The sequence below is a fragment of the Xiphophorus maculatus genome, chromosome 4 (genome assembly GCF_002775205.1).
Source record: "Xiphophorus maculatus strain JP 163 A chromosome 4, X_maculatus-5.0-male, whole genome shotgun sequence".
NCBI classification, from domain to species: domain Eukaryota; kingdom Metazoa; phylum Chordata; class Actinopteri; order Cyprinodontiformes; family Poeciliidae; genus Xiphophorus; species Xiphophorus maculatus.
The window spans coordinates 27,071,680-27,090,608 of record NC_036446.1 but is presented as its reverse complement, the minus strand read 5'-3'; the positions used below and the strand labels follow the sequence as shown (position 1 = coordinate 27,090,608).

At 40.3% G+C, this 18,929-nt stretch overlaps 1 protein-coding gene across 1 annotated transcript in view; it reads right to left on the bottom strand.

Moving 5' to 3' along the window:
• Positions 1-18,929, bottom strand: part of cd276 (CD276 molecule) — an 87,337-nt gene that overhangs the window by 12,263 nt on the left and 56,145 nt on the right. Inside the window, exons 5-7 of the mRNA XM_023331775.1 lie at positions 14,967-15,104; positions 9,778-9,819; positions 3,213-3,251 (exon numbers count right to left, since the gene is read on the bottom strand). Of these exons, the coding sequence (XP_023187543.1) occupies positions 3,229-3,251; positions 9,778-9,819; positions 14,967-15,104 (203 nt within the window). The 3' untranslated portion in view covers positions 3,213-3,228. The remainder of the gene's footprint in view (positions 1-3,212; positions 3,252-9,777; positions 9,820-14,966; positions 15,105-18,929) is intronic.

The following is an 18,929-nucleotide window of genomic DNA, read 5'->3' as shown; positions in this document are numbered from 1 at the left end:
TTCTGTTGGTGCAAACCAAGTTATGTGTTGGGATGCCTTGACCCCTTCGTTGTAGCGAAGTGTATATCTTAAGTCCTGACCTTAACCCGAAAGAACAGTTTTGGGATGACTTAGACCAGAGACTGCGACTCGGGCCATCTTGTCCAACATCACCTTGTAAATAGACTTATGTTAGAGTGATCAAAAAATGAATACACACATCACTAAACCCTGTGAAAAGCTGTCTCAGAAGATTTGAAGGTCTTAGGACGGGCAGACGATAAAGCCTTAGGGATAAAGAAAGAGATGCAACTTTGTACAATCTTATCACTTTAGCAGCAGTAGGAATAAACGCTGCTGTTCTAACTAAGCTAGATCTTGTAGCATATTTGTTTTGATGCATCTAATGTGACACCATGGCATTTTTACCTAAGGTTAATATACTGTAAAAATCTAATACTACTAGTGAGTTATACTTATAACAGACAACATGGACAGACCACTAAGGTTGACAGCGCTGTGCATCAAATATCAAGTGACCACTTTAATATGTGTCTACATGTGCTGAACTTAAAACAATTTTTTTTATTCCTAAACATCATCAGTCACATGTGAACATGTATCGATAAGGAAGAGGTTTTTATAACCAAAGTGCTTCCTGACTCTGAAAGGACTTAATTAAATGCAGGGCCTTACTTTATTAAATAAGATATGCTGCACTCTGCATAAATGCATAAATCAATAGCAAAACTGCCACAGAAATATTAGAATAATTGATCCGGGGTGATTCAGCAGCAAGGAGGTCCGGGGGCTTGCAGGATATTAGCTCGACGTAATAATCTTGGTGAAGGTCAGTGGATACTCCAGTAATGACAAATGTCCTCTCTTTGACTCCTGCTGGTCAGACTTTATTTTGGCTAGTAACAGGAAATTACTTTCCACACCTTTCATCTTGTTCCACTCACTGTGTAAGCTGCAGCTTTACGACAATGACCAATCAGGGTATCATAAAAACAAGCTGTAACTGTCCCGACTTGTCATAAAAAAAAAAAACAACATTCACTCAACTGACGTCAAACTGCTGGTTATTAAAGTAAGAATGGGAAGGTCGGTAAACACTACACAATGCCGGCACAGTCGACCTTGCAAAACTTCTGTCTGTCTGTGGCATGTCTGAGGAAGATCTGAGAGTTAAATGTACCACTTTTGTACTGATAAAACTGTAGTTAAGTTTTTCTTCTCGATATATCTGTACCAATTCTGCAGGAGTGTTTGAACAGAAATGCTGCTTTTAGGTAACAATAAAGAACTTGAATGGACTAAATCCTAACAGTAAATATAGTTAAGAGATGCAAATTAATGACATGTACAACCTGCAAACTTTAATAACTGCAGACCTGATGCCACCGCACCGACAGACATAGCTTTATTAACAGGGTCTTTGTCAAAGCAGCATTAATATTAAAATATATTTATACAAAAATGAAGCCAAAAGCGTGTGAGATTTTTTTCTAGCTTGGACTTTTCTTAGAATGTGTTTCCAATCCGCTGATGATGACCAGGATGAAGAGATGGCAGTGATGAAGGTTTATTGTTAGGAGACAAGAAACAAAGTTGGTCAGTATTTTTTTGTTGTTGTTGCTTCTTTAAAAAGTCAAATTGCTTAAAAGCGTTCTTCTTTTTTTGATACTGGTTACTTGCAATGCTTACACATGCTGTCATCATTGCTTTGAATCAAAAAATGCGTCACAGTCAATAAGTTGCTTACATTAAATCTGCACCTAAATCGACCGTTTATCAAATCATCAAGAACTACATGGAGAAATGTTTAACTCCTGAAGAAAGCGTCTGTTGCACCGCAATGGCAGCAGGGTGCTTTCCTGGCGCCTAGAAGGGCATTTAAGAGGCAACCTCTCTCCAAGCGAAACCTCAAAAACAGACTGACATTCTGCAGGAAGTAGGAGGATTGGACTGGGGTAATGGAGGTCCCAATGAACTGTCCATCAGACGACTGGGAAAAGGGACTGTCAGGGCAAGGTAAGGAAACGCAACTATGAAGTTTGTGTCATGTAGAGAAGAAAAAAAAAATCAAGACAGGCGATTAAGTGCCGCAGGAGTCAAAACACTGACATTTCGGTTTCATGAGAAAATAAAAAAGCCCAGATCACGATCCCAATTTCCGTTGTTTTCAACAAACAAATCCCAACAACACTGAAGAGGTAAAGGTTGCAAAAAAAAGCTAAACTGTTAATCATTCGTGTGATATAGTGGGGGCCATGCGTTTCTCGAACTGACAGATTTATTGGCACGTGTTGAAACGGTCAGAAAGTAGTCAATAGATCAGATGGTGTGCTGCACTGGAAAAACCATGAAAGGCAGCATTAAATGTGCCAAATGTGCTAGGCCTCTAATTGTGGGCTTGTTGTACAGTAGACAGGTCAGGCTTTAAGGTGCTTTTCTCAGGGTTGAGGAAAAAAGGAAGTGAGAGGGATGGTTACACTTTTTCCTTCAGTGGTGCCCAGAAACAGAAATGTGTCATATTTCTTTCAGTTTTTCAAATCACAAAACCTTGGTGCAGCCATCTAAAAGGAGCAAAACCCATCTCTCTCTTTTTAAGGTAACTCATAATTATGAGTGTTTAAGCAGTAGTATATATAATTAATGGAGTTTTATTGGGGGGTTTTTAAAAGTAGCAGTTACATTAAGCCCCGTGTTTCAGAAACGTACATTTTTTAAAGTAAAAACCATAATAATGAAACCATTGGTTATATTCATATGACAATCTCATGTTTACCAGGAAATCCTCACAAATTAGCAATTTCCCAAATTTTTAAAAATGTTTTAGAGACAAAGACCGACAGCCTATGCGACTCAAACCCAACCTATTTACCATTAATAAGACCCTGACCCTGGCTTTGAGTGGACTAAAAAACGCCTAACAGATAAAATTAAGCAGATATTTCATATCAGACAGTGACCTTCTGATTTCTGAAATGATAATGTCAAGACTTCTAATATCCCATACTCTCTCCCAAATTAATGCAGCCGATCTTCAATACAGCAGCACTTTCCAATAACCTCCAGTGTGTGTGTGACACTGTGTCCTTCAAAGAACTCACACAAAGTGTACAAGACGGTGATGACAACGGAGGACAAAAAAAAAAAAAACTGTCACCAGAGCAACACATACATGTCAATATATTTGAAGAAAGAAACTGAAAAACGACACGCACCTTAACTCTGCCGTTCTTAGCTCTTCAGTGGCGTCATCGCTGGAGAAAGCAAGAAAAGAGAAAAAAAACACACACATGAAGACATGATTTCAAAACATCAAATTAACACATAACAAACTGTAAATATTTACATTGAAAATGAAACGGAAAGATGCAACGAAGGGCATCCTTCGTGCACACTATGATGTGGACCTAATTCTGTTTCACAACCCCTCCCTCTCCGCCGCTCCGTCTCTGCTCACCAACATTGCCGTGGCTAACAGGAAGCAGAGGGCACGGCGTTTTATTTAATTAGTCACAGCAGCTGAGTGCTCATGTGGAACCAAACAGGAGAGGTAGATTGGGGTAGTGAGATGGATAGGCACACTCCCACCGGGCCTTGGCTGGGTTGTCAGAGGAGCACAGATTACATGACAGGGAGCGGGCGGGGGGAGGGCGATGGCTGCGGTAGTGGGTGTTGTTTGGCAAGAAGATGAAAATGGAGCTTGTACAGGGTGAAAGAGGGAGGAGGGGGGGATTCATCCCAGAAAATGGATTGCCTTTAACTCCACAAATATCCAAGCCCTCCCTCAAAAGCACTCGCCGATGGTTTTGTCTAATACGCCAACAAGCTGCCATCGACTGCTTTTATTAACTGTGACAATGCTCATTATTCCAAATGATTTAGAGGCTGCTATTTTTTTTTTCCCCCTCCCGTCTCGTCCCAAGCTGGTCCGTTGGCCTTTTCCCTCCCGGACCAGAAGATAACCCCTGCAAGGGGCGCAGGAGTAGCTCAATGTGTGGCAGACGCCTGATGACAGTCTGAGTCCAAGAGAGGAGAAGCGTTTCTCCAACAACCGGCTCGATCAAACACGACGAAAACATCAAGAGACGCGTCATGCGCGGGGAGAATCTATTAGTATGCAATCAGCTCATGCGGTGTAGATTAAAAATCGTCTGAGGCATGTAAATATAAGTTTCTATGCTTGTTATTATCCAATCGATGGCACAAGGAAGATCAGCAGGCTGGCACACAAATAAAACATGCTCCTCTCGGTGTGGTGCTGAACCAGCCAGGAATGTGAACGGTGAGCTTATTATATGTGCAAACCGCTAAGCAGTGGTGTTCAGGGAGCTCTGTTAATTAGCACTCTTGAAGATATCCAGTGACCCACATCTAATAATGAAGGGAACACAAATGTTCTATTTACATATCTTTAGTCGGTAATGTGTGACCACTGGGAGAGCCCGCTTGTTCGGTGTGTAGTGTCAATGAAAAGAGAAAAGAAAGTTAAGCTGAGCTACCTGGGACGCTTTCCAGAGACTTCTCGAACTCAACTGTGGCTTTATAGCTTTAATTGATACGTTTGCAGCCTCAACAGAGACAACAACAAAAAAATAATAATCTCTTTTTTTTAGGGTTTCATGCTGTTAAGTCATACTTTATGCCTCTCGTTTCAACGGTTAAGCCATACATTATTCAGGTGTGTTTTCATGCGCTACTTTTGTTTCCATCTCTCTGAAAGAATACATCAAACAGGTGAAACAAATGAGCCCAGATGTAACTTAGGCACAGCTGTTCATCCCCTCAGTTGTTTTTTTTGTTTCTTTCTTTTTTTTATCTAAAAAATCTACAACATTTGTCCTGATTGCCTGCCAGACCTCGGGCTTTAGTGCGATTTGAGCCTGTGCTGTCTGCCTTCCAGCGGTGGCCTTAGCATTAAGGAGTCAGAAACGAGCGCCGGTCGGGACTGCTAATGCTATAAGCTGTGTGAGGCTTGATATTCCATAACCTTCCACCTACTCAGGGCCTTGCCTCAGTTAAGATGGGTTAATAAAACTGGTTTTACCGCTCTGCTCTCTTTTTCAGAGGGCATGTTAAATTGCTCTTTTACCAATGATTCTGTCTGTGAAAGAACTGGGTCACTCGCACTCCCTTCCACGGGGAAGTGCACACAAACTGAATTCAGATTCTGATAGGAGCCTCGCTTGCAACGACTGCAGCCGTTTCCTAAACAACGTGACACGCTCAGGTTACTGGACACATGTCTGGATGAAGTTGCGGGTTGGGGGAGTGTTGGAAACAAGAGGCGTTTGGTGCATGACTTTTCATCTGCATGAAAATTAGCAACAGGAGTCTCTTTCTGGCCGCACCTCTTGAGCGCCCTTCCTACAATCGACTGTGCGGTTGTGGGACTGCGAAGTTCTGTGCCTGAAAATATAGATGGGAATGTGAGTTACAGTGTTTGCTAAACATTATTTGCCTCTGCTGTATATGCAACAAAGGGATCTCATCCCGCGGCAAATGGATGAGCACAGGTCCCTAGTTATCATTGGTTATTGTTCCAATCAGGCCGGCTTTGAAAGGGGAAAGCGCACTCTCCTTTGGACAGCTCATTAAGACAACACACAAACGTGGCTCCCCATCATCCAGGGTTTATTAAAGTGAGGCTCATTTTAGCTCCTTTGTCTCGCGCAGGAACCTCTGGCTTTGTCAGCGCAATTGAAGCCAGATGGCGAAACAAAGCTGCTTGTCTGAATCGCTTAGAGAGTGATCTCAGAAGACAGAGCCATTAGCTTGACTTCACAAGCTCACCGCCCACAGTGTCCACCTGGTTCCAGCAGGTGCGTGCGCGGCGACGAGAAGGAGCGCAGGGAGTGGGGGGTGGGAGGGTCAAGCATGGCGACGACGTTACGCCTTTAGCTACAGCTGAATTATATTGAGTCTTACTAGTTGTGGGATGGCTGACCCTGCTCCTGGCTGCACAGATTTCCCCTCTGAAACATTCATGAGAGAGGGAGCAGAGAATAAAAGCCATTGTCCCCCTTCACTCACAGAGTCTCGTTCACCTATCGGCTTATTAAAATCACATGGTATTAACTTTGGCGTTCACCAAAAGGCTAAATAATTCAATCAGAATAAAAAAAGAAAGTCAAATGAATAACTCTAATGACATTAATACTTGAGGGAGGACTCGTTCCAAGACCGCGAGGGTTGGTCGCTGAAGCTAGTAATGCAGAAGAGGCTCGCCCTGAGTGCTAATGGAAAAATTAATTCAGGACTCATAAGGTCATATTTCTGCCAAGCAAAATATCACAATCACGCTAATCATGCAAAAAGAAGCACACAAAGCAGTTTCCTGTCTCGGTTCAGCAGCGCTCCTAAGAGGCCAAATGTAAATACTCAGCAAATCAGAGATTTGAAAGGAGGATTCTGTTTTCATGATGAGAGTTTAAATTAGATGTTCTTCTTCCTTTGGCTACAAGGTAAACTGCTGGCAGAGGCAAAATGCCACAAGGGAGAAAAAAGAAAAAGGGAGTCAGATTCTGGGATGAAGAGTCAAAAAACGAGTGAAAGAAGACGGGATTATTGCGTTACCTTTAGTGAAGTACAGTAGACTTTTCTCCTGTCGGGCAGCTGGTTAAGATTTGTTTTTCATGACAATGTTGACATCAAAATTCTCCACTAATCCTATATTAAAATTTTACTGGACTTCTCTGTTACTTTGCACAGCTCTAATGAAAGAACTGGGAAAATATTTTAGAGGCTGGAAGTCATCTCCCTGAAGTTTTTATGTGTCACATTGGACATATTAAAGCTCTTCTCAAGCAAAACAAAACCAAACAATCATATGCCAAAACTTTTTGAACACAAAATCACTACCAGATGAAGACAAAACAAAAAAGTTAATCTTCATTTTCCTGCTGCCTTTTTACTTTCATTTGAATAAGCTGCTGCATTTCTGTGAAATCTGCGTCTGTAAAGCTACAGCTCTGCTAACCCTTGTCATAAAATTTAATTTAAAGAAAAATCCAATAATGTGGAACACCTTGTGTAGAAATTGTCACAATTAACCATACTGGGCAAATAGATCTTAAGTATAGTGTTGTGAAAATATTTGTGTCGATATTGATCAGTGGCAAATTAGCAGGACTTTCAAAAAACTAAAAAAAAGCCCCATCTAATGAGGGCTTGAATTGGGTTTTCTGCTGGAAATATGTACTTTATAGTTATTCTCCACATAGGTAGGATTTCAGATAAATACTATACTTGTCTGAAAACATTCAGTCTTAATCTAAAATAACTTCCAGACTAAATAACGTGATAATGGTTTGGTCAGTCAATCGTGTTTTCATTTTCAGTCCGTGGGTTGTTGTGCCACTGGTCCAATCAGTCCTAACTGGTGAAGTGGCGATTTTTGGAGGAGTCGGTAACAGATACTAAGAGGTGCAAACAATATCATGAGAAGTTTGTCAAATTGTCATGAACTTTACTTTTTACTTTAAAGACAGCTATCCTATTAGAAGATATGTTGTTAAAAAGTTCATCGGCTTGGGATTTTGTTAGCCGTTTTTCGGAAAGGATGAACTCGGTTCTCAGTCTCTGCTTTTCTCAGGAGATGTTACTGCTGGAGGAAATGTCTGGGTCAAGTAAGTTGTATGAAAGTGGAAATGGTTTTTTGTTTTTGTTTTTGTTTTATTCACTTAGCTTAAAAAAACACTAGAACAAAGGCAGCTATCTTAAGGCAACACGATTATGGGTTATTCTTCCAGCCATGTTTATGTGGTCAGGGGCAGCACACATTCAGTGCTGAAATACACAAGCCTTTTAGCCACTGGCTAATTTGCAGATAAATCCCTGGTTGAGCTCCTCAGCCCCTGGTTGGGCTTTCTGGTCAGTGGTTTGGCTTTTCCCCATCTGATTTGGCTTTTCTATCGACAGATTCATCCAAAAAGACAGATGGATTCTGTTTGAACTGAGCATCAATGGTGGGTAAAACTGATTACCTTTTACTGCAGCCTGTCTCCTTGATTCACATTGTTGAATTTTTTTTTTTCCCCCCATTTGTGTTGCATTTTCTCATTTGGTCTTTGGTTCTGGAAGTACTTTTCTTCATTTATTCATTGTTTTATATTATAGTTGTCAAAAGATGCATGTCCCTTCTTAATGTTTGGGCATTTTAGTGTTTAATCTACATCTTTTTGGAATCGTTTTATTGTATTTAAATGGTGACAGGTTTTTTGTTTGCAAGGCAGATCTACCTAATCGAACTAATAGTCAGCTTACCTAGCCTTACCTTTCTTAAACACTGAAAACTCATCTTTGGTTTGAGATCGGAGGTTAATTAAGTGTTTGTGTAGCATTTTTAAAAAATAAAATAATCTATTTGTAATTTATTTGGGTGCAATTGTGCAGTACTCCCATACTGTAGGCTACTTCTACAGTATGGAAGTAGCCCAGCTGTGTGGTGGTCCCATCAGTTCACCCCGGAGTTTTTGCAAACTAAGCGCTTAATCAAAGGAAGCGTGAGTCTGAATAGTTTTGTGTGTCCCTGTTTCCACGGTGACCTCTGCAAATCACCAGACCCGTTTCCAACATGTATCTACAATACTTAAGACCTCAACAGCACAATTAGCACTAGCTTTCTTATCTTACATTAGATGATGAAATGCTATTGTCACCATTTGCCTAACTTTGCCAGAGTAATATTTAATTTCTAATCATTTATTTCATAAAGCTGTTAATTTAATTAGCCAAGCAACAGATTATTGAACTGTCCATAAAGGTCTTCCTCCAACGCTTCGTATACTGAGTATTAAAGTAAAGCAGCAGTCAGAAGCTATGCAGGAACCATCTTTGTATGTTCAATCAGGTCAGTCAGTCATTAAAGACAAAAACAGCTAAAACATGTCTCTAACATTGCAGCCAGAATGACAAAATATTTGATTTGTGAACTGGATCTCAAACATCTATTAGAGTTTAAGTTATTACCAATAACTCTACAGAAAAGGCAGAGTTTTATTCTCTCTGATTCTTTATTGCTCACTAACTAGTTTCTTGGAAATGTTAAATTAAATAGAATTCACATGTACAAATTGAAAGAGTCAACAGTCTGTTTTTTTTTTCTTCTCTACTCGCATGATTTCACATATTACATGGGATGTTTTTCTGCGTCTATTAATTTGCTTTTTCCAAGCAGAGATTAGCTCAGCCTTTCCAGATGACAGGTCTGGAAACAGAAACAGTAGATCGACTCACTTACCTTGTTGTATTTTTATCCTCTGAATCATTTTTTTACTAAATCAACCATATAATCTGGATAATCAATCAAGCTTGTTTGTAAAGTACTTTTCAACATCAATCAGTTTTAAGTGCTTTACATCATAAAAACACAAACAAGAAGTGGCAAAAACATCATACAGTCACCAATCTGAGAACAAATACTACATTTTGTGCCATGACCAAAAACATCAATACAAATCATATATGTTGGTCAATTGTTCCATTAATCATGGTTCAAAAGAGTGAGTTTTTAGTCTTGATTTAAAGGAACTGAGTGTGGACCAGAACCAGAAGATGAGTGCTTCATTGGTTCTTACAATGGAAAGAAGTCAAGCAAAGAGGCCAACAATAAATATGAATCTTAAATGCTTTTGTTTGTTTCTGTTTGCCCCCATCTCACACCACGCAAAGTGTGGGTTGCGTAAATGTAGGTGCGTGAATAAGTGGACGAAAGTTGTAGAACTTTACCAGCTGCAACGTCTCGCGAGAAAATAAGACTTGACCAAGTAGGGATGGACTGACCTGTCTTTGAGTCCTCTTCTTCCAGCTCCTTGGCCTCTTCGGCTGTGGGGAGACAGAGGTTCCATTATCAGCGGGAGCCACAGCACAAAGCCGGGCGCACCATGGCGTCATTTCATTGCAAGTCAACAGCGAGCGGATCCTTCACAGCTCGAAGGACAAGCTGTGATAAAAAGAGCTATACGACGATGATGCCGCTACACAATGCTTCCCCATCACATCATACACACACACACACACACACACACACACACACACACGCTGAGTCACGTCCAGCCTTTAACCCCCTATCATGCACTTTCACAAAGACTCTAATCACATTAGACTTTAGCTGCTGGCTTTCAGAAAACCCACGGTCAACACAGTAAGGCAGGGGGTATGGGGTAAGTGATGGCTGTCACAGGACATGCATGTGGATACAGGCTAAAAATATCCGCCTGCATGTGTTCAAGACATGGATCTGCATTCTCTGTAGCTTCAGAATAAACTCTTTACAGAGCAAAACTAAATGCCAGAGCAGCTAAATTTATGTGTTTCAACATCGACGCATTTTAGCGCAATTTTCCTCGAACTCCGACTGCCGAGACTGGTGTCCTCTTGGGAAATTAATAAAAGAAATCTTGTTATGAAAGCGGCAGCACAAAGTGTTGCATTTCGAGATTCAAACAGCCTGCGCATGTATATATTTAAAGCGCCTTCCACTGTGTGCTCCGTATGAAATCGATACCTCGCAATGTTAATATTGTAGGTTTATGGATTCTAATGTGGAGCTGTGCAGTTCTCTGGAACAAATATCGCCAATATTGTGTTTGCAACTTCAATGCAAAAAGGAAGCAAAAATATTTTGTGGAGAAAAATATAAATGCAAAAATGCCCCGCTCACACTGCTTCACAAACTCGGAATTGCAGTGTAAAATTACCGCAAGATGCATGAAGCCTTTTCCGCTCCACCAACCATCTTAGCAGTGTGGCAGTGGCAGAAGTACCTCAGGGGAAGACGCTTTGACAGGAGAGTGACGCTCATTTAAAGGCACCTTAAGGTCAGGGTGAATATGAGGGCAGTCAGAGAGAAGTGACTGAGAGCTGCCTCCGTCGTACACAGAGTGAAACAACTTCAAACCCCAGCTGGCTGCATTTACAACATGTGGCGGCGAGAAAGAGGGCAGCTACTGCTCGAGTGGGAAAGATGGACGAAGTGCATAAACAAACGGAGAGTTAGAAGGAGGGAAATCAGCAGCTAGCCGAAGCCAGAAGGATGTTAATGTTTTGTGTCGTCCTTCATTCTGCATATGATTTTTATTTGATTAAATATTGACGCTAGTTAATAAATGTAGCTTTCTAAATCGGTGCCTTTTAGAGTTCAAGTTCAACCCCAGGAAATACTAAATATGGTAGAAAACACACCGCGCCCTGAACACATCGTCTCAACAGTTAAACATGGTGGTGGTCTCATCATGCCGTGGGACTGCTTTTCTTCATTAGAGACACGGGAGCAGCTCAGAGTTAATGGGAATATGGAATGGAGTGAATACAAGGTTATCGTAAAATAAAACTAGTTAGATGTTGAAAAGGTTTGAGATTCAAGTTCCAGTATAATAATGCATTTCTAAACACACTATATCAGGGGTTTAAACTAGTGGTCAATTAACATTGGTTTAAGTCACAAACTACTTTTTTATTTATCATGATTATAGAACTCAAGACAATGCATTTCTTCTCCTTTTGTAAAAAAATAAATATCTAAAAATAGAAATGAAACTGCTCCTCCTTGATTTAGTCATAGAACAATACATTATTCTATGGTAAGTGGACCAAATTGTGCTGTGAATTTGTGGTGCTGAACATGATGTACTTGGTAAGACAAGGCAGAAATGGCTCTTAAAGGTGAAGGTTGCTGATCTGTAGTTTAAATAGATCCATGTAATCAAACGGCCTCTTCAAAATCCAGACCTGGATCAAATTGATCGTTTGGGACAAGACTTGAAAATTGTCGTTCACAGATGCTTTCCTTCGAATCTAACTGAGTTTGAACTACTTTGCAGAGGAAATTAGGCAGAAATGTCACTCTCTACACATGGGAAAGCTGGAAGAGAGATACCCCCAAAGACTTTGAGCTGTAATTGCAGCAACATATGGTTCCATGAAGTACAGACACAGAGAGGCATGTCAAAATAACAAACTGTGTTAGATGATAAATTGTTCCAGAAGTCATTGCGATAAATGACAATATTGTTGTTTTGACATCATTTCCAAGTATTATAATGGTAATAGTATATTAGTGCAAGAATATATTCGCAAATATCATTAAACTTTAAATTCTGATGAATATTTTACACTGGAACTGGAAGATATTTTAAATGTCCAAAATAAACAAACAAAACAACAGAAACAACAAATACAATGAATTTATTGTAACTGTCCATCAAAAAAGGGCTAGTTTAGACCAAAACACCAGACTGAAGACTTTTATCATCCAGTTTATGATAGATAGAGAGAAGAAACAAACAATAAATCATGCAAATGAAAATTATTGAGCTAATTTTAATCTATCATGCAAATATTATTGATTTATTGCTTACAGTGACAGGCCTAGATATGAATTTCAGATTGTAATTTGTAAATAAATCTTAACACAACAACAAAGGTGGAAAGAACATGGAAAAAGTTGAAACGATGAAAAGTTCAAAGAGCCTGAATGCTTTTACAAGGCCTTGTATACCGATTTGAGGTTCGGTTAATTATTTCTTGCACCACAGACACACATAAACGTATATGAGCATTAGGACACAAAGCTTTATGAATCCTGCAATTGACCAGCATGTCTGAATAATTATATACTTTTCAAAACCAGCTCTTCGTAAACAAAGACATAATCATGTGTTGCTTTCCTAAAAAGCTTTTTTTTTAGCCAGTGTTTTGGTCGGAAATGACACAGACGACCAATATTAGTTATTCCATTTGAGTCACATGCACACACAGCTGATCAATGATAGCATTTGGCCCGAAGCAAAGCTTATTTACCAAAAGGTTAACCTCTGTGAAACATGTGTGCCCCATTGTTAAAAGCCCACAGCAGGGTGCGGGGAGCGGGGCAGGGGGAGAAACACAGAGCCTCCGATATGAGCTATTTTTCACACACGGGGTGAGGGGATCTGTCCCATGTCGATTCTGCATGATCCCAAGAGAAGGTTTGATTAGATCACATGCTTGTCTGAATGTAAAAAGAGCTTAAGAGTGATGGATGACTGACTTCGGTTAGGGCCAGCGGAGGCAGCCTCCTTTACGCAGTCATTATATAAAGATGTCCAAGGAGGTAATAGAATATCTAAGAGAACAGAGCCACGCTGGCGCTCAGACACACACTGACACCGGCTCGGGGAAAAACTGCAATACCACAAACTGCTCTGCTCTGTTATGATACCCATTCTGGTGCGCCACATTGATTATGACAGGGAAGAAAAATGACTTACCCACTTCTCTACGTTTACTGACCTTTCCCGCCCTCCCTATCCAGTCACAGTGAAGAGAGAGTCAACTTCAATCTGGTTAGGCCAGAGAATACCATTAAAAGATGAGACAACCACAATTAGTTTGCACGTCTGTGTTTTGCTGCCCCGCCGCAGCACTAGATGTGTGTTTCTGAGCCCATTCTTCCCTTCCATATTCATAGGCAATCCCTCCCATCAGGATTATAATAGTCTGCGCGATTGTAAAGAACGTGTTCAGGTCTGTGACTGGAAAAACCCTTAAGGCTCCAGAAGCACTGCTGGCAGGGGACACACACAAAAAAAAAGATTTAACATTTCAATAAGGCAGAAAGTGGACGACCACAAAATGAATCCCGCCTTCAGTGTCCGAGCTGCAGGCGAGGGAATCAGCACCTCATCTAGTCCAGCTGAAGAAAAGGGGGCCCCACAACCCTCGGAGGCCCTCGCCAGTGGGAGGAACTGCATTATATTTCTCTCTTTCCATTTCATTTGATTTCATATGTTCTGTGCAGCTATTTACTCTTTCCTCTGAGTCTGTGTCACTTCCATATTTATTTTTAAACCTCTGGGCCCTGGTGCAGACTCTGGCTGACCTTTATTTAAATGTCTCCTCCACTCTGAGCAGAACTCATTACGGCAGAGCTGGTGGCTTTGCAGTATATATCTCATTTCAAAACTTTTTCCTTCTGCACTTGCGGGGACACTCGGCTATTCTGCGACGCTAATTACTGGACCCGAGTAATGATGTTCCTCCCTGTCATAGATACATGTCCCGCCATTCAAAATCCTGCTATGTGCATTAAGTCAAACTCCCTCTGGATTCTCAAAGTTCCTTGATCGGCTAACATCCCGTCATTGCTTACAGTTCAGTTTTTTGTGCTCCTTTTGTGCATCCCCTTGCCCGACGCCACAACACATGTAAGCGCCGTTGACACATTACTGGAGGACTTGAACGAATGTTGTATGGATGCAACACATGATTCTTTTTTTTTAGTTGTTGATTAATCTATGGATTTATCTGTTAATCTGATTTTTTTAAAATCCCATTCTGCTGATTGTTTTATTTAAGCCTTTTTTTTTTTTTACAATATTAGAAATACTTTAAAAGTTGTAAATAAATAATTCACTTTCTTTTTAAAATAAAAAATAAGGATTTTATTGCCTGAAATGCAGTAAATGCAGTAGGGCGACTGTGTCTCTATGGTAGAGTAGTCGTCTTGCGATCGGAAGATTGTAGGTTCGATTCCAGCTTCCTCCTGCCACATGTCGATGTGTACAACTTAAGTACGACTTTAATCTAAGGCTACGTTCGCACAGCAGGTCTTGATGTTCAATTTTGATTTTGTGCTGAAATCTTTTCTTTTTTTTCTTTGTTTGTTTAATTCTACCGAATGTTGTGAACATAATTGAACTTCAGTGTGAACGGCTTATGACTCCAAGGCGCAGAAGAAGAACACCAGGGGGGTGAAATGGTGGGAATGGTGCCGTTTAGCCTGCTATGAAAAACATTTGATTTGGGTTGCATTCGCCTGCTGTGTCAACGTAGCCTAAGTCTGCGACTTGATTCACCTTTTCTGGCTCGTGATAAGCACGGCAGCCCCCCAGATAATGATTACAATACCAAATCTCAACTATATCATCAACAGTAAACAGAAAAAAAATACAAAGGGCTTACCCCTGCACCTGCTTTTTTTTTTCTCCTACCTTCTCTCCTGGCCTCCTCACAGCTTTCCTTGATCTTCCTTCGGCAGACAGCAGCCAGAGCGATGAGCAGGCCCAGCAGACACACGGCCAGGCCTACAGTAACCCACAGCGCCACCGGAGGGAAAGCAATGTTCTGACCTGAAGCAAAGAGGGCAGAGGGGGAGAAATGGGCAGAGAAATTACAACCTTTCTATTCAGTCTTGCAGAGCTAAAATAAGAGTGCACCTATCACAACATCCATCACCATTAGTCTGCTACTTGGCAGTTTTTCAAAGCTGAAATTGCGAGAAATGTATAAATAATCCATCCTGCAAAACTTGCAGGGCACATCTTTAGGATATGACTTATGGCTTTTGGTGAACGCTTCCATATCCGTGTTGCATTCATTTTTGAGAACACCTGAGTAGCAAGAAACGACAAAAACTACAAAGGCATGGGTACCTTTGTTTAATGTGAACAGAGAAAGAGTTTCTAATTAAGACTTCTGAGTCGTGCAACTGTGTCCAGATGGCAGATAGCTCACCAGTCGCACAAGGCTGTGTTGTCCTTTCACTCAGAAAGCACTGGCAGAGCTTTCAGATGATGTTGGCACTATCATACCCCCTGCCTTCTGCTACACATTGCTCAGATGTCAGATGTAACTTCTGATGTTGCTGCTTTAATATCCTCCCGTTTCTTAATATCCCCATGGCAGTTGTGGAAAGCACAACCTGGGCATTTTGTGAAAAAGCAAAGGTGCTCGTAATTGCATTCTCTTCCCCCAACCCTCCAAATAGGTTGACTAAAATGTTGTCCAGCTCGTTTACGTGTAGTAGATTATTTCAAGGAGGCACCTCGAATTACTAGCAAAAAGACTAAAAAACCAAAACAAAGCAAAACATCTTCACACACGTGTGTTTTCAACCATACAACATTAAGATAACAATCAGCAACACGGAGTTATGCTAACATCCCCTTTGCAGACAATTAGCTGTCCAAGTTAGTCGGAGCGCCCTGGCAAACTGCAAACTGGTGAGGGGAAATAAAACCCGGTCAGCAAGACTAAAAAGATTTCAGACACAGCCAAATTTCCCAGGGGTATTCAAACCGAACAGAGGGAGAAGAAAGGCAGAAAACAGCAGAGCCACTAAATAGCTGTGGGTCGGGATGCGATGCATACAGTCTCTCTGAGTTACTCCGCTCCAGGCAGAAGGGGAAAAAAATCTAAAAAATGAATGACATTGGAGAGACATAATGATGAGGCATTTGCCAGACCATGGAATCAGCTCTGATTTGGGACAGACTGCATTGCAACATGCACAATAATAATAATAATAATAACAACAACAATAATAATAATAATAATAATAATAATAATAATAATAATAATAATAATAATAATAATAATAATAATAATAATAATAATAAATCTCCGCAGTGCATTTTGTTATGACGTAAATGCACCTCATGCAAAATAAAAGGAAAGGTGCAAATACCTTTTGGGGATGGCAATATCATTTGTTCAGCCCTTTGGTCTTCTTTTCAGAAACTATTAGATGGACTGCCCTGACATTTCTGATTCCCTGCTATGAATCCTAATGACTTTGGGGAGTCGGTGGATTGCCCCTGACTTTTCTCGGAACCTATTGAGTGGAAGGCAATGAAATTCACCGTATTAATTCCTTTTAACTTTCCCTCAAATGCCAACATTGGATCAAATTTTCAACTTGTGCAACTGTGGTGGGTTTCATACATACTTGCAAAACTGCAACTGTTAGCTTTGTAACGGGAGAACATAGTCGTTATTATTACTCCTTAAGAACGGGATATTCACTGTGAAAATGTATTTCATTGTTTATAATTTGCACCAGTTTATTAGGTATATCTGTTTCTTGCTTGCTGGTGCTAAAGGGGTAAAAGGAAATAGCAGTTATTAATATTCCATTAAAAGTTCTGTTATTCTTGTGGGATACCACAAAAACGTGACAAAGAAGCACTCTGATTATTTGATGAAAGCTTTTTAAGATAACAGAGAAGAGGGGAGGAAAAAATATTAATTTGGAATGTCTCATGTTTCTTCAATTTTTTAAAACTGGGATACAATGTTCCCAATGTATCCAGAGGCAGATGTATTTCAATGTAAAAGGAGCAAATGATAGAAATCAACTCTAAAAGAAAAAGTAAGCACAGAGGTCGAGCTCACACTTAAGTCCACATGAATTAAAAAAGTAAAACAAATCAACTTACAGCAATTTGGACACCAAAAGGAGGCAAAATCGTCTAACAGTATGTCAGACTAAAATATTTTAGTCTGACATACTAAAATGTTTAGTCAGTATGTCCGTAAATAGGAGTATTTACAGAGACAGAATAATGACAGCTTAAGAATTATTAGCTCACAGGTGGAAAAAACAATATATACACAGCTTTATATATTTTAAGGTCTTTCTGGCCTGTGTTAGCTAAGACAGAGTTCTTTTAAGGTGCGTACATGATCCAATGAAGTGTTTCGTGATGCTGGTCTTGCAAAGCAGGATAAACAACCAAATGTCAGAGAGAAAAGAGAAAATCTGGAAAGTCAATCCTGTCATTTTGATGAAACTGTGCAAGACTCCCGAGGCGAGCCATGACTGATGAGGCTGTGGCTCTCTGTCCAGTGAGTGCTTCACTATGCTATATTTAAAGAATGACCATCTGAAAGCCCCACAAGCAGCGAAGCCACAAAACATGTATGAAAGAGCAATAGTCATACCCACGCTGTTCATGTCACTCGAAGTCGAAAATGTAACAGATGTGTCTGCGTCTTTGTGATGAGTAAAGAAGGTGCAGAGCTTTTTGTTTTCACTGTCTCTCTCATTCTCTGTTCTTCTCTCTCACACCTTCCCACCACCCTCTCCCTCCCTCAAGGCAGACTGATAAAGACAAATGCCATAGTTCGCTATCATTGCAATGCCTAGGCCCGAAGGGCTGCAGGGTCATATTTTTCTTTCTCTCTTGTTTGATGATGTGATTTTGTTTTCTTCAGAAATAGATTTGTCTCTAATGGCTCTGTTTACCTATCCTTTTCCCCCCCTCTTTTTCCCATTCCCTCTATGCCAGGAGAAGAATGGAGTCCTTTGGGCTCTAACGTGACATTATCCAGAGACTTCAGACTTAAAGAGCCGCTCCAAACAGAAATAACTTCACTTTTTTCATTCATTGGTATGTACAGCATCGTTTGGAGGAACCTAATGAAAAGATTTAAACGACACGGTGATGACTGGGCATAATGTCGCAATTGACACATTTCTACACTTGTCTGTAGTTTTTGATGTGAATTGAAGCATTATGTATTCTGTCATAAAACTTATGTTCAGTGACAGGACTTGTGGTTAGTTTTAGTCCAGATGTACCGTATGAACCACATGGGCAACATGCCAACAGGCAAAGCGTTCCAAAGGGTCCATATGTAATGGACAACAAAAAGCATAACCAAAACTCACAATATCCACCAACTGTGGACTCACATATTTGTGGATTTTTCATTATTCACTAAAAAATGTGACTACTTGTGGATATTTTCAGAAATATTCAAGAGGAAATGCTACTTGACACGGCATTGGCTGGCGTCTCAAGCAGATCTAAGAGCACCATCCATTTTCTTTAGCGCTGATTACCTGAACCTAAAAATGGAGATAATGAAGACTATAGATGTTAACTTATTTGGCAGCGCTAAGACTGTTTCCACTGTGAGTATAAATCCATATTTAGGTATATTTGCTGTTTGTACTGTTTTAGGTAGTTATAAGCATTTTTTTGAGGAGGTTTCAGGTATCCACAAATTTTAGCTCTTTTTAGACAGATGTAGTTCTGAACCTCTGCAGATACCAGGGATCTACTGTATATACAGTGGAAATAAAACAGTCCCAAAAAAGTGTCCCCTATTCTTATATCTGCTACCAAAGCAGACAGGACGGATCAAATAAAATACAGTCAATATTAGCT